The sequence below is a fragment of the Humulus lupulus genome, chromosome 6 (genome assembly GCF_963169125.1).
Source record: "Humulus lupulus chromosome 6, drHumLupu1.1, whole genome shotgun sequence".
NCBI lineage: Eukaryota > Viridiplantae > Streptophyta > Magnoliopsida > Rosales > Cannabaceae > Humulus > Humulus lupulus.
Genome location: NC_084798.1, coordinates 218,805,303 through 218,820,615, shown reverse-complemented (window position 1 = coordinate 218,820,615; position 15,313 = coordinate 218,805,303). Strand labels below are relative to the sequence as shown.

Below are 15,313 nucleotides of genomic sequence, written 5' to 3'. Positions count from 1 at the left end.
TATAGTATTATTATCTATTGAACAATAATATACCAATAAAATAAAAACTAATATAAGATAAAAATAAATTATAACATGCATGTATATATATTTATATATATTATAAATATATACAAAGAAAAGAGAATATTATGTAATAATACTGATAATAATATAATTAACATATATATATATATATATATTAATATTAGTATTATTACTTACCACAACACTTGGGTTTTTTCTATCCCAGTGATATTTCTCAAATTTCTCCCAGAATTTGCTATTTGACATGCTTAACAATTAATTTTTCTTTGAAAGAACACCAAAAGAAACAATAATAATATAAAAAACTCAATAAAATCAAATTATAAAAATTATACTCACAACTCTTCTATCCTTCTCTATATATATAGCTATACATACACATGTACCATATTATTATTATTAATAAATCTATTAATCAGAATTTTTTTAGGGAAACTTCTTCTTTTCATAAGTTAATTAATGATCAGTGTCTAATAAAAACTAATTAAAGAAAGAAAGTTGATTTTTTTTATATCAAAAAATGTATTGATTATTAATTGACTGAAATCGTTACAGCATATATCATGATACGAAATTTTTTTAAATTTTATAACATTTCGAAAAATAAAAGAGTAAATAATAAAACACATAAAATGCAAATGCAATGGATTTTTTAACTAAATATTAAATGTAATTTTTACACCGACAAAAAGAAATGTAAGTTTTATATATATATATATAATATTATTTACAATCAAAGAAAAAATGGGTATAATTAATTATTGTTTTATAAAATCTGATATACTATATGATAATTAATACATGTTGTATTAATATGTAAATTTGCCAAAAAAGAAAAAAAAAAAAACAACTCGAGTAGCTTCCTGAAATTTATTACAATTATAATATTTTTTATGCATTTTCATTAAGTAATGTTTAATTATTAGGGGAGTTCATTAATCAAATCAATTCGAATGCATGATATAGTTACTAAAATAGAATTTTTGTAATTGTATGTAACACTACATATTTAAATATATATATATATATAATATTTTAAGGAAATAAAAGTTTCAGAAATTAAAACAATAAGTACATTCAACGAAAGAAAGTTTACCAAAAAAGAAAAAAAAAGAAGTTTCCCAAAAACATTTTCTCGTTAATAGATTTAATAAACTGTATATATATACACATATATATATATATATGTGTATATATAGTTTTAGAGAAGAAAAAAAAGATAATAGTTTTGTTTTGTGTATAAGTTTTGTTGAAGATGGCAGATAATGATGATCCGGCGACCCAATTGGCTAACAAGTGGTGGAATTGGCTAACTAATGATAATAAGGATGAGTTCAATATGAGGAACAATGTAAGTAAATATATATATATATATATGCATATATCTATATATATTGTTATACATACAATATAATATATAATGTATATATATTTATATATATATGCATTATAACTAAATTTTAATTCCAAAAATATACAAAAGAAAAACCTAATTATTATATGTTTTTTATCTTATATTTTGGATTTTGTTTGATTAATTAATTATTATGTGTTAATTTTGTATTTTTAGAAGATATTAACCAAATATTTACTTAAAATATTTTTTTTATTTAGATGTACCCGCCTCCAGGATATACTTCTCATGAATATACTTTTTCAGAATATATCGAGCAACCGACGCCGCCATCTTCTTCAAGTGACGCCGGTGATAACAAGAAGAACAAGAAAGACAAAGACAAGAAGAAAGGCGAAGAGAAGAAGAAGAAGAAAAATAAGAAATAGAATGCTTATTATTATTATTTCATGGAGATAGTTTTGTAATTATATTATGCTACTTATTTTTATTTTCTTATTTGTATTCAGTTATCTATTAAATAATAAATTACTAAATCATCTCTAATATTATGTTTTTAAGCAATTTGATTTAGTTAATTATTGATACGTACATGCATTATATATATAAACAATTACTAGTTACAGCATTAAAAATATAAAATAATTAATTAAATATATATTTTTAATTTCTTTCCTTTTCTTAGGTTTGAACTTTGCTTATTATAGGTAATATTAGAAGGTTAAATTGTCTTTTATTAATAATATTTGATCTATTACTTGATTTCATACCCTTCTCATTATTATATTACAAGAAGAAAAATTAAAGTGAAGATTTTTATTAATAATCCAAAGTACTGTATACTATATTTAAACCAATTATATACATTACATTTTAGTTTTGATATTTTTATTTAGATAATTAGTTTTGGTTTAACTATGTTGAATTTAAGCTTTGTTGTAGTATGTACATATGTATTAATATTGTAATTATAAATTATTAAAGTAACAATATTTAGGTCTTTGCAAAAATTAATTTATTAAAAAATAAATTCAAACACTATTTTGGAATGAATTTAAAAATTAATATTTAATTTTCAATGTTTTTTTTTAAAAGATGATAAATATAAATATAATCCCCCCCTAATAAACTCAAGCTTCAAAATGTGTTGAGTTAAATCCACTCCGAACCCGAGATGACTCGAGTCGGGTTCGGGTTTTGAATGTTCGATGTCACGGGTTTGGGTTTAGACCCAAAACTCAAATAACATTAAAATTTATGAATTTTTATTTTTTTTGGTATTTTTGAAAGTAAAAAAATTATATTTTTGAAAAATTTGCACCAATGCCCATTTTCGGCCCAAAGCCCAATTATTCCCGCCCAATCCGAAACCCAACCCCATCCGACTCGACCAAACCTGAAACCCGAATTTGAACAAAAACCCGAAAAATTCAGACCGGATTCAGTACCACTTTTCTCCACTTGAAACCCGAACCCGAGGTACTCGAAACCCGAAAATTCAAACTGTGTGCACTCCTACTAAAGACAATAAATATGGTTTTTTTTTCTTTCTCTTTTATGTAAGTTTTATGTGGTTATTATACAAATGAAAAAGGAACTATGTCGTTTTCGAAGTGAATGTCGTTTTGACAACCATTGTCGTCGGTAGTGTTGCCGTTAACCAACATCTAACGACCAAGTACGCAGTTGTAAAATTAGGGTTTTACATTTTTTATTTCCGTTGGAGGGTTTGTTCTATTATTCTGAATTTGGAAATTAAGAATCGAGTTGGGGGAAATGACGATTTCAGTAGGATCTATTGGCTTCAAAACCCAATTTCACGTTCACTGTCGAGCTTTTCTCATTCCCTGGTACGATTTCGAACCCCTTTTAGTTTACCATCTTAAAGTCTTCATCTTTTGATTTAAATGTAAAACAAGAGCATGAAGTTTCAAAGGTTCAGCTTTTATTAGGGAGCCAAATTTGTGTTTGCTATGGCTTACTGATCAATAGAGAGTGTAACTCAGTATAATATATTTGAATATGTTTACTTTTTTTTCAGGGTTAAGAATAATAGTGCAATCACATGCTTGAAGAGTAGAGATTACAATTCCTCAGTTCCTATTAGGTACATTCCTAAAAGATTTTCTAATACTAATGAAATTGGGAGTTCTGAGCAGATTAAGAAGGGTGCCAAAAATAAGGAATTTTGTGAATTTTCAGAAGCAAGTATTCCATTTGACAATGTGGTAGTTAGTAGGAACCATAGTGGAAATGGAAATGCGAATGGTGTGCAGAAAAGAAACAATTTTGATTCGAAGCCACGATTCGAACATCATCCAATGCCCTCTTTTAAGTTATTGCCTAATGAGTTTGAACAAGGTATGAACTTTTTATGGCAAGTGCTTTGTATATTAGAAGAATACTAGAGTTTTTTGTTAGGCCCTTATTAGTACGCTTCACATATGCTAGGAGAGGTAAGGGACCAAGTGGTCAGGGGAGCATGGTAATTGTAAAGGGTGGGTAGTTTGGTAATTGCAGTGTATGGGAGTGAGGTATGCATGAGCTGAGTGTTGTTCACTGCATAATACCAGTGGTACTTGTTGAATTTCATTTCAATTTTCCTTTCAATAATAACTCACTTTCCTCTCTGTTACTGCATTTTTGGTCTATTGTTGCTGAAAGTGATAACAGGTGAGGCTGAACACATCATTTTTACTTGTGGTGATGATGTTTGTGATGTATAGTATTCATTTTGGCAATGATGTAGAATGCTTGAGTGTAAATGCAGCAGCAGCAGCTTTATAACATGTCAATGCAACTAGATTCATTGTTGGTTTTTGTTTGTAAGTAGATAATGTCGTGGAAGAACCTGAGGAGGTTTATGAAGAGTTGTTTATCGATCGAGAAAAGAGTTCTGATCAGGATAATTTACCTCAGACAAATAGAACTAAGTTCGATGCTGAGAAAATGGTTGTAAAGCTACTAGCAATGAGGTAATGCATCATTAAGTTACTGTCTATGATGGAAATAAATTTTTCCTGATTTTTTTTTATTTAAGATTGTTAATTTGACTTGGTTATTATGTTGCTGGTTTAAATCAAATTTGCATTTCAATTATTTTGGATATTTTCTTCCATTTGATCATCTTTTATATTCTTTTATGGTTTGATATATTCTAGAATCTTTTGATTTGAAATACAGGGCTTTCACCGCAGTTGAACTAAGGAAAAAATTATGTGGGAAGAAATTCTCTCCAGAGATTGTGGATGAAGTGATTAATGACTACAAGTGCAGGTGCATTTCTAAAATCTAAGAATATCATTATGCTTTATTTTTTCCATTAGTCACTTCTCTTAGAAAGTTAAAACAATTTCATTTGTATGAATACGATGAACAATCTATAAATTATCCTAGTTATTGGAGCTCTGATCATGCATTGAACGTAATGGACTGCCCTGGTGCCTTTTAGTTATCACTTACTATTTGTATGAGCGGGATAAATTTAACTCAACATTGAAACTACAGCCCTGTGGGAGTGGTGACCAAATTGGGCTGAGTATGTTACTGAAAATTCTCCACTTCCATATAAAAATACAAGGAAAAATGTCAAAACCCATCTACACAAGCTAAACAATAAAAAACTCCTATCTAGTAACTAGGCAGAGGCCGAGTAAGGAATGTGTACAAAATTCTTATCACTGTGTAGCCATAATACCCTAAAAACCACTCCCATATACTTAACTTGGGTCTTCCACCTTACTCCTTTCTTGCTAAAGAGCTGGGGGTATTTTTGGAAATAGTGTTATTGAATACTTAGTAATATGTAAATATCTCTGTCCAATAGATTTCTAATGAGACACTTTATATAGCAGTGTCATTCTGTAATTGACACAATGGCATACATGAAGTTCTAACCCTCACAAACATGCTGAGTAAACAACATTTAATGTCTTATTTAAGTTTGGTTGTTTTGATTTCTGTAGAGGGTTCATCAATGATAGCTTGTATGCAGAGGGATTCTGCCAATCTAGATGGTCTTCTTCGAGCTGGGGACCACAGCGAATCAAGCAAGTAAGCTACATCCTGTTTAAGTACAATTTTACACTTATGAAAGGCATAGTTTTTAAATAGATGTTCTATCAGTTGGAGTCCTTACTGCTGATTAATTAATTTTCTTCTCAGCTATTATCTCAAAGTTTAAATTTGATTTGCAGGAGCAAAAAATTTAAAATTTTACGGTTATGCTTGTTTAGATACAATTTTTACTTTAATCTTACCAAATAAAATAATTGGTGAAAATATACCATTTCTTTGATGTCACTTTGTAAAATGGCATTTTAAAAAAAATAATTTATGTAAAGGAACGTTCCTTAACAAGGTGTCAAGTGTGTTCAATAGGGTGTTGAGTGTGTTGGGAAGGCTACTTTGCAAATTATTATCTAAAGAAAACGACTTTGCAAGTGACAAAAAAATGTTTATTTTGCCAATTGCATTAAAAGAAAGTCATTTTGCAAAATGACATAAAAAAAAATTATTTTGCGAAATGCCCCTATCAACTAATTGCTTTTCACTTTAATTTATAGTGTTATTATATACTACAAGACCTGATTCAATATTATTTTTATGTATGAAATGATTCTCAAGATTGAACAAAAGTTATAATTTTTCTTATATTTAACTTCGGTAGTCCTCTCCCTGGCCAGGCACTTTATAGAAAGGGAGTAAGTAAAGATGATGCAGAGAAGGCAATACAATTGGTCTTTGAGGGTGGAGAATCTGATTCATCCGAAGGATATAAGGAGTCGAGACACGGCTTATCAGAGCCGTCAATGGATCGTTTGTTTGTTCAGGCCTCAAAGCAATGGCTGCGAGGCCATGATGTACCTAAAGAGAAGAGGAAATCAAGAATCATTCGGTGGCTTCAGTACCGCGGGTTTAGCTGGGATGTTATAAGCATTGTAGTAAAGAAATTGGAGTCCAATGACCCATCTTAAAACATGACAAGGCCCCCCCAAGTTCATATGTTATGTGACAACAGAATGGTGTGGTCCATCCATAACTATACCTATCCGCATATAACCTGTGTAATATGGATCAGTTTGGGCCTACAATGTCACAATTTTGTGGCCACAAAAATCAGTCTCTTCTTCAGCTCTTGTCAGTGCAACTAGCCTAACTAGCTAGCTTCTGCTCCTAGTTTAGGCTAGTTGAAGCCTATGATGGTGAAGACACTGCTAAAGACAGCAACAACTGATGTTGGTGGGATCTCAGTCAAATTCAAATTCTTTCTGAATGGAAGCTTTCGTTGTGGTGTTTGTAATACCGTATGGATGGGAGATAAGAAGTGGTGATGATTAGATAATAATGGAGCTATAGTGTGCTGCACTTCTATAGAATTATTGGTCATACTTGTATTCTCAAGTCCATTACAACTATCTTTTATTCTGTTTTTTTGGTATCTATTTTGTGCATGTGTAATTAATATTAGTAATGTGATTAAGACATTTAATTTAAGTATTGTTTAATGATTTTCTCTCTATGTAGCTGGAAAGTCTTACTCAGACAGCACATGGACTTGTGATTAATGGAGCCTTACACCATGTGAACACTGCTGGAAAGACTGACTCTACACACAACAAACACAGAAAAAGACAGACAGAGAAAGAGGTAGATGTGAAGGAATCAGTTATCTTAGAATAATTCTAATTACATAAATACAAAAGTTCCAATCATTGCTCTAACTTCTACATACATACCCCTGGAGTCTCTCTCACTCATCACTGTTCCCAACATAGTTTTCTCTCTCTCCCTCTTTCTCTCTCAATCTAAAGTTCTCAACTTTCTTGTAAATTTACTAAACTCAAATCTTATTACTACAAATTAATAGATTCATTACCCACAACACAATATATATTGTAGAACTACATATAAAAATAAAAATGGGAATAATCACCACACAAATTCCTCTAATAGTATCCCCTTTTGCTCTAATGGACCTTTTCTTTATGTAATAATACTAATATATACATACATAGTATACATATATATATATATATATATAGCCTCATTTTGAGATAGAATCATCTGAGAAAGCAAAAGAACAATTAGATGAACCATGTGAAATCATGTTCCTAGTTGGAGGAGGTGGTGGTGGTGAAGGGACTGAAGCCAATCCTCTCTTTGAAAACTCAGCTTCTGACCTTAACAAGGGGTCCTCAACATGTCTTATCTCCATGAGCATGGCCACAATGTCCTTCATGGTTGGACGATCATCAGGTCTAGAACTGAGACATAGGAATGAAACAGCAAATGTCTGAAGCATTTCGTGCATGGTTGGGTCAGCTCTCCCTCTCAGCTTTTGGTCAAGAATGTCAGAAGGGTCTCTCTTACAAGCTAAATGGTCTCGAACCCATTGAACCAAATGAGCTCCGTTTGGTAATGTTGGGTCCAATGGATGCCTTCCTGTTAAAATCTCTAAAAGAACCACTCCAAAACTGTACACATCACTCTTCTCTGTTATGCGCTGCATTGATGCATGTTCTGTAATCAAACACAAACACAAAATCAAAAGTTAACAATCAATAAAGAGAGTTACTAATGAATCTAATCAAAACTTGTATATTTTGAAGACACAATTCGAATTCGCTAAACTAACATCAAAAGTTAAGGAAGAACAAAAGTTAATTAAGTTAAGAACTTACCAGGAGCCATATAACCATAAGAGCCAGCAAGATGAGGCCTTTGAGCTGGTTTAGAGAGGTCACCATTATCTTCTTCCACCACCACAACTCGAGCCAAACCAAAATCAGCAAGATAAGGCTCATTATAAGGACCCAATAACACGTTCATGGCCTTAACATCACCATGCATAATAGCAGGGACACAATCATGGTGTAAGTACGCAAGAGCATGACCAACTCCCAAAACGACATCGTATCTAGCTTCCCACTCCACTCCCTTACCAGCTCCGTGAAGCATCGAGCTCAAGCTTCCATTAGGAAGATAGTCATAGAACAAAAGCTTCAGATTCCGATTCGAACCAAAACCCAGTAACCGTATTATGTTCTTATGTCTTATCGAACCGAGTGTACGGATCTCAGAACTAAAAGCCCCTGACTCTTCCAAAGACCACATCTTTTTCACCGCTAGAGTTTCTCCACTGGGAATCATCACCCTGTACACCACTCCCGAGCTTCCCGTACCTATGACGTTGGATGACGTGAGGTTCCGTACGATGTCGTCGATGGAGAAGTCGAGCTTCTGGTACAGAGTCATGTCCCAGCTGCCATCTTCTTCGTTGAGAGCTCTGTTCGCCATGCGTGTACGGACGAGCACGTACACGGCGAGCAAGACCAGTACGGCGCTGGCGCTGATCAGAATCAACATGAGGAGCTTCATTGCCGATCTGGTTCCGGCTCCGATGGCGTCTGCCGGTGTTACAACGCCTCCGGCGATGTAGAGGCCTTTGTTCGAAGCCAGGTCGCTTAAAGGAAGGTTTTTGAAAAATGGGGTGTTGGGTAATTGGCCGGAGAATTCGTTGAATGAGACGTTGAGACTGACGAGGTTTTGGAGGTTTGTGAGTGGTATTAAGTCGCCGGAGAGGTGGTTGTGAGAGAGGTCAAGGATTCCGAGCTTGTCGAGGTTGGAGAATTGAGGTGGGATTTTGCCGGAGAGTTGGTTTGAGCTCAAGTTGAGTGAGATTTCAAGCGATGGGATTAGGCCAAGCTGGCTTGGTATCTCGTCGGAGAAGCCATTGTTGGAAAGGTCAAGCATTTGAAGCTTAGTACAAGAGAGAATCTCAGATGGGATTTTCCCGGAAAGTTGGTTTGTTCCAAGGTTGAGCTTTGTCAACTCGGTCAACTCACCAAGGGTGAGTTGACCACTAAGACTGTTATCAGAGATATCAACAAACTGAAGAGTGTTAGGTAAAGTAGTTGGGATTGAACCAGTTAAACCATTGGAATGAAGATCAAGAAACTCAAGGCTTCTGCAACCAGATATTGATGGTGGGATTCCTCCAACTAAACGGTTGTCACTCAAATCAACGAAATTTAAGCTCTTCAAATTTCCCACCTCAGAAGGAATAGTACCACCAATTCTGTTCTGGTTTAATCTCAATCTGTATAGATTAGTACAGTTGCCTATATCAGTTGGTATCAAACCAGATAAATCATTGGCAAGTAGAAGCAACTTAGTGAGATTTCTCAATCCAAACATCTGTTTTGGTATTGAACCAAACAAGTTGTTGTATGACAAATCAAGTGCTTGAAGCTCCACACAATCAGCTAGACTCTCAGGGATAATACCAGTGAGCTTGTTTTTCCATGCAAAGAATAAAGTCAAGCTCTTTAAGTTTCCAATAAGAGAAGGAATCTCTCCTGAGATGTCATTGTTGTCAACTTCAAGATGAGTCAGAGCAGTGCAGTTTGAGATTTCATCTGGTAAAGCACCTGATAACTTGTTGACACTCAATTGAAGCTCTTCAAGATTTGAAAGCTTACCAAAAGCTACTGGTATGGAGCCACTGAGAAGATTCTCCGAAAAGTCCATGACAATAAGCTTTTTGCAATTCCCCAACTCATCTGGGATTGTCCCCACCAAGTTGTTCTGCCATAGAAGGAGACTCTCAAGCTTTGTGAGTTTCCCAATTCCCTTTGGGACTGGACCTGAGATTGAGTTCTGGTACAAGTAGAGGTTCTGCAACTCACTGCAGTTTCCAATCTCATCAGGAATTGGACCTGTAAGTAGAGAAGTGTAGAGAGCTATGGTTTGAACCCTTTGCAGCATTCCAATTGAGGAAGGTAAATTCCCTGAAATGCTGGTCTCTGCTAGGCCTAACATGACCAAGTTGGTGCAGTTTCCAATCTCCCATGGCAGCTCACCTTTGATATTCTTGTTCCCTCCACCTCTGAAAACTTCAAGCTTGGTAAGAGCCCCAATACTCTTGGGAATCTCTCCACTCAACTGATTGTCATAGAGTGTTAAAGAGACAAGATTAGAGAGATTACCAATACCAGAAGGAATCTCTCCTTCGAGAAAATTTGTGTTAAGATACAAAGTCTGCAACTTCCTTAGCCTGCATAGCTCAACAGGAATCTCCCCAGAGAGAAAATTGTCACTGACATCAAGAAAAGCCAGCTCAGTGTAATCTCCAAACTCTTTTGGGATAGTTCCAGTAAGATTGGTGGAAGAAAAGACAAGGGTTTTCAAGAACTTGAGGGGTTGAAGATTTGAAGGCAATGATGATCCTTGCAAATCTATTGATTTTAAGCTAATCTCAATCACATGGCCATTGGAGTTGCAGTGGACACCAAACCAGTTGTTGCATGGTGTTGAGTCTACAGAGTTCCATGAGCTTAGAGAGTCTGAGGTGGTGGAAGTGTTTGATAAGCTGTTCTTCCATGTGAGAAGAGCTTGGCCTTGTTCATCAATGGAGTAAACAAAACCAGAAGAAAGAAGAAGAAGAAGAAAGTTTAAGAAGTTGAGATAGCTTAGAATGGCAGGCATTTCTGGGAGAAAAGAACAAGTGATCTGTTTTGGGATTGTAAAGGGTGGAACCCCATGTTTTGTTTATAGTAAGAAAAGCATTACAGAAGAAGATCTAGATCCAACACCACCTTCTTTATTCTATTATTATTATTATTATTATAATTATTATTGTATTGGTATTGTTGTTAATTAGAAATGAGATGAGAGAGTTGATGCAGATGGCCTTTTTTGGTTTTATTTATGTAAATAAGTGTTTTAGTTTTTCTGGTTTTTTTATTAAAAAAATGAATTCAGATGGGGTCATGTTTTTTTAATTTATCTAACTAATGAGATGAAAGTTTTTTTGGATTATTCTTCTCTACCAATGGATTTGTCTTTGTTTTTTAATGCAGACAATTTTATTATTATTATTATTATTATTATTATTATTATTATTTTACTTAGTCTTGCATGTAACTAGCACTAGCATATATAAAAAATTATTGGCTTTGACAGTTGTTATACCATCTTGCTTGGTCATTTTAAGCCATGGTTAATAAATTTATGGGGTTTTTATTAATAAATATCCATTTATGAGTTTTTCATTAGTTTACCATTTGAGAAATAAATATGGCAACCAAGTCTTTAAGCTCTATTAATAATAGTAATTGAATCTTTATGTTTATTTTTGTTCACACAATTCTTGGTTTTTAAATGAACTTTTCTATGTAAATTTTTGGGAGTGTATACTAATTTTCTCCATAGAAAACTTAAAATTTTGTTAAAAAATAAATATCATTTTGGCTACTGTATTTTTTCTGAAGACGCGAATGATCCATGTGTTTTGGTAAATGATAATTCGGACTCTATGTTTTACAAAATTGATCAAAATAGTACATTATACCTAATTTTGGTGAAAATATTTTCGATTATAAGATCAGTTATCGGATCGTTAGTAATGTGATGAGTTCAGAGAAAGAGAAAAAGTAATGAATGAGCTGAAAATGAAATATTATATTTGATTTTTTTTTTACCAAAATTAGGTATAAGACACTATTTTGATTCATTTTGTAAAACACAAAGCTCAAATTATCATTTAACAAAACACGGGATCCGACCGCGTATTCGTGAAAAACACAAGAGCCAAACTGGTATTTTTCATTTTTAAAATTCAAGAAATTAACTGCAACAAAATTCTCAAGAACTAAATTAAAAATAGTAAAAATCTTAGAACTATTCATGCTAAAGATCCTCAATTTATTCATTCTGGTAAAAGTGGTAATAATGACATAACAAAGAGTTTTTTTTTTTTTTTACAAGATTAATGGATTTTATCTTCCAAACAGTGATAAAAGTAAAACCAACCAAACATAGCCACACATTGAATGTATTTGCTAGCTAATTTACTGTATCATCATCTCCTCAAAGTGGTCCAAATTATTTTCTGTGGTCTCAATTGCTAAGCTTGCCATGTGCATGTTATCAACAGCTACTACTATAGTTTCAAGTAGGGATTATACTTTTTTAGACATTGTTTTAGCTCATTACTTATTTGTATCTTGTGTTTTGATAAATTACTTTTTGAATTCTGTATTTTTTAAAATAGTTCAAATAGACCCCTAAATTTAATTTTGATCAAAGTTTTTTGAACTAAAATCACAAATAATTCATCAAACTAACAACTCAGAACAAAAATACAATCGTTTTGACTAAGAACTGTATTGTTATATTCAATTTTTTGTTCATCAAAATCAAGTTTAGGGTCATATTTGAACAATTTTATAAAACATGGTCTAAAAAATAATTTGTCAAAACACATAATCTAAACAGATAATGAGTCAAACCACATGATCTAAAAAAGGAATAAACCTTTTAAGTATTATCTCCTAACAAATATTTGAAAGAAGAAAAAAAAAATTGTTTTTAAGATTCATTAAGTCATATAAACTCATAAATGAACAAGATTTGATGATAATGGTCAACTGGGTTTTGTAAAAAAATTGAAGAAATATAATTTATTTATTTATTTTTATTTATTGTTATTACCTGGTTATTGAAGTAGCCAGGGATCTGAATATTATTCTATAGAAGCATAATGGGTAATATTTTTAATATTGAATTGGAGATCCATTTTGGCTTTGTTTATGATTTTTGCATGAAGAAAGTGTATTTGGAATATGGTGTAGTGATGTGCACATGATAATATTAATGGGTTTTTTTTTACCTTAATTTAAATATTATCCATATATATATATATATTATAAGCCTGCAAATCTGGTCATGCTGTCGGCTGGTCTTTGAGTAAAAAATTATAAAGAAAGAAAAAAGAAAAAAGAAAAAAGAAAAGGTATGCTGCTGGCCTTGAGTGGAATAGACCAACATATCACTCATTTTAGATCAAAATTTAATTAGTATTATTAGGGTATTAACCTCTTAAATCACTCTTTACATTTGAGCCTTGGATTGTTGATGTATTAGGTCATACTTGGGTATAAAATTAAAAATTAAATCCTAATTTATTTTTGTCTTCTATAAAATAAATAAACAGAATGTGACGGCTAAAATACTTAAATTTTGCATTTACTTACAGATAAATACTGAAATTTTGTTCATTTTGGTGGTGAAAATACCAAAAACATGGACCAACCTTTAGCTGACACGTGGCTATTAACTGGTCAAAAGACAGACTTAACGGCTGGTACCAAAATGTAAGAAAAAATAATGTTTTGGTACTTTCACTGCTAATTTTTTTTTTGGTACTTAAGTTGTAAAAAAAAATGAAAGTTTTGGTACATTTGCTGCAAATATCTCTTAATTAAATAGGATCTAACTATTGGGTATAATTTTTTCTAAATTGATGTATGTTATGAGAACTCGATAAGGTTCCATCTACTTTTGGTGGTATCTGAAATTACTATTAATTGAAAATAATGGCAATGATATTACTATTAGTCTAAAACGCATGATATTACTATTAAGGTGTTTGGTATGGGTGGGTAAAATGAATGTGAGAATGAGAATCTAAAACACTTCTTATGTTTTGTTCAAATTTTTAGGGGATAAAGTTAATAATTTTTGTGGGCCCCACGTGTATTTTAAGGGTAAAGTGAACCATTTTATATACTTCAGTTTAATATTAACTCCATACTAGGCTCCTCTATACTTTCCAAGATCTCTCAACTACTCAAAACAAATACCCCTTAGTGAGATCTCATTCACTCTCGGTGGTATTCTATATTACTATTAGTCTAAAACACATGGTTTTTTTTTTAAAAAAAAACAAAAAACAATTCTCAAATCAAACCCAAAAAATTTCTCAAAACAAAAGTACTTTTGTTTAAATAATTAACATTGATGATGTTATAAAATGAATTGATCTCACAACAAGATTGTACAACTTTTTTGGTAATGCTTAATGTTTCATGTAAACATTTAAAAATAAATAAAATTAATGAGAGTGTTGTAGTTTATTATTGCAGCTTTGTAATAGTAGATAAAATAATTTTTTACTTGTGTTGTTAGAAGTAAATTCACTCATGTTAGAGTGAGTAGTTGAAAATTTTCACTTTCATATGAATTTATTTTGTTGGGAATCATTAATTGATAAAGAGGCACCTAATACAGATTTTTTTATTTAAAGGAATTAAAGGAAAAGGGATAAGTTTTCTTGTAGCAAAGAACAAAGATATAAATTCTCATAATTTGTAGCTTTATTGAAATAACTTAAATTTAACCATGATTTCCTATAATACCATATATAAAGCATTAAACCTATATCATTATAATATTAATAGTCTCTTGAATTCAATTTGAAAAAAAAAAAAATTCAATATATTAATTACTTAATTTAGTAATAATACCCTACCCATGGCCCTTAATTAAAGTACCCACTTGATATGGATAATTTTAATTGTATTTAATAATATTAATTATAAAGAATAAACACCACCTTCTTTACTTATTTATTTATTATATGTCTCTGACATAATCATGAATTTTACCCAAATTAGTCGACTTAGTTAATGGTTTTGAAATATGAAAATATAGACTTACTGTTCAATTATAAAACCAATATATATATTTATAGTATTATGACCACAATATTTTACTTACTTTGTTATACTAATTTTTTCTTTTAATTTGGAGATAAATTATTCCGTACTTTTTAAAAAATAAAATTTAAGGTTATTTCTGATCATTTATTTAAATTTGAGATATATTTGAACTCAAATTTAATATGTAGTTAATTAAAAACATTAAAATTTAAGAATGAGATATTACAAAAAGTACAAAATTATGAAATTCTAAACGAGTTGCATAAATATAGTTTGATTTCTCTCTTTTTTATAAAATAAATAAATAAATAAAATTTATTATTGGATTAATAATTTTGACTAACAATAATTTTACTCTCCACTTTGTTTGATTTTTAAGGACTATCAACAAAGAAAATAAGCATTCCAATTACTATACCACAATTTT

The 15,313-nt window shown here is 31.5% G+C and overlaps 2 protein-coding genes across 3 annotated transcripts; one reads left to right on the top strand and one right to left on the bottom strand.

Annotated features, from left to right (window-relative positions):
• The first annotated feature begins 3,074 nt into the window (after window positions 1–3,074).
• On the top strand, window positions 3,075–7,277 carry LOC133783388 (uncharacterized). Of its 2 annotated transcripts, none has more exons than XM_062223002.1 (6): window positions 3,075–3,231; window positions 3,423–3,742; window positions 4,215–4,356; window positions 4,565–4,657; window positions 5,347–5,434; window positions 6,908–7,277. In XM_062223002.1, the coding sequence occupies exons 1-6, from the start codon at window positions 3,158–3,160 to the stop codon at window positions 7,061–7,063; spliced, it is 873 nt and encodes a 290-aa protein (XP_062078986.1). In that variant the 5' UTR covers window positions 3,075–3,157; the 3' UTR covers window positions 7,064–7,277. The 2 variants fall into 2 exon arrangements, with proteins under 2 accessions (XP_062078986.1, XP_062078985.1); XM_062223001.1 differs by lacking the exon at window positions 6,908–7,277 and adding an exon at window positions 6,067–6,877.
• Window positions 7,038–11,096, bottom strand: LOC133783386 (LRR receptor-like serine/threonine-protein kinase RGI3). Its single transcript, XM_062223000.1, has 2 exons — window positions 8,065–11,096; window positions 7,038–7,903 (listed from the first exon to the last, which is right to left on the bottom strand). Exons 1-2 carry the CDS (start codon window positions 10,868–10,870, stop codon window positions 7,428–7,430), a joined length of 3,282 nt encoding a protein of 1,093 aa, XP_062078984.1. The 5' UTR covers window positions 10,871–11,096; the 3' UTR covers window positions 7,038–7,427.
• Between the last annotated feature and the right edge of the window lie 4,217 nt (window positions 11,097–15,313).

What these genes read in the sequence shown, in the direction of transcription:
- LOC133783388 (XM_062223001.1), top strand. Translation starts at nt 3,158, where the DNA reads ATGACGATTTCAGTAGGATCTATTGGCTTCAAAACCCAATTTCACGTT. An exon ending in CGAGCTTTTCTCATTCCCTG is followed by an intron (nt 3,232 to 3,422) that starts GTACGATTTCGA and finishes CTTTTTTTTCAG; the next exon opens with GGTTAAGAATAATAGTGCAA. An exon ending in GACCACAGCGAATCAAGCAA is followed by an intron (nt 5,435 to 6,066) that starts GTAAGCTACATC and finishes CTCCCTGGCCAG; the next exon opens with GCACTTTATAGAAAGGGAGT.
- LOC133783386 (XM_062223000.1), bottom strand. Translation starts at nt 10,870, where the DNA reads ATGCCTGCCATTCTAAGCTATCTCAACTTCTTAAACTTTCTTCTTCTT. An exon ending in TTATGGTTATATGGCTCCTG is followed by an intron (nt 7,904 to 8,064) that starts GTAAGTTCTTAA and finishes GTTTGATTACAG; the next exon opens with AACATGCATCAATGCAGCGC.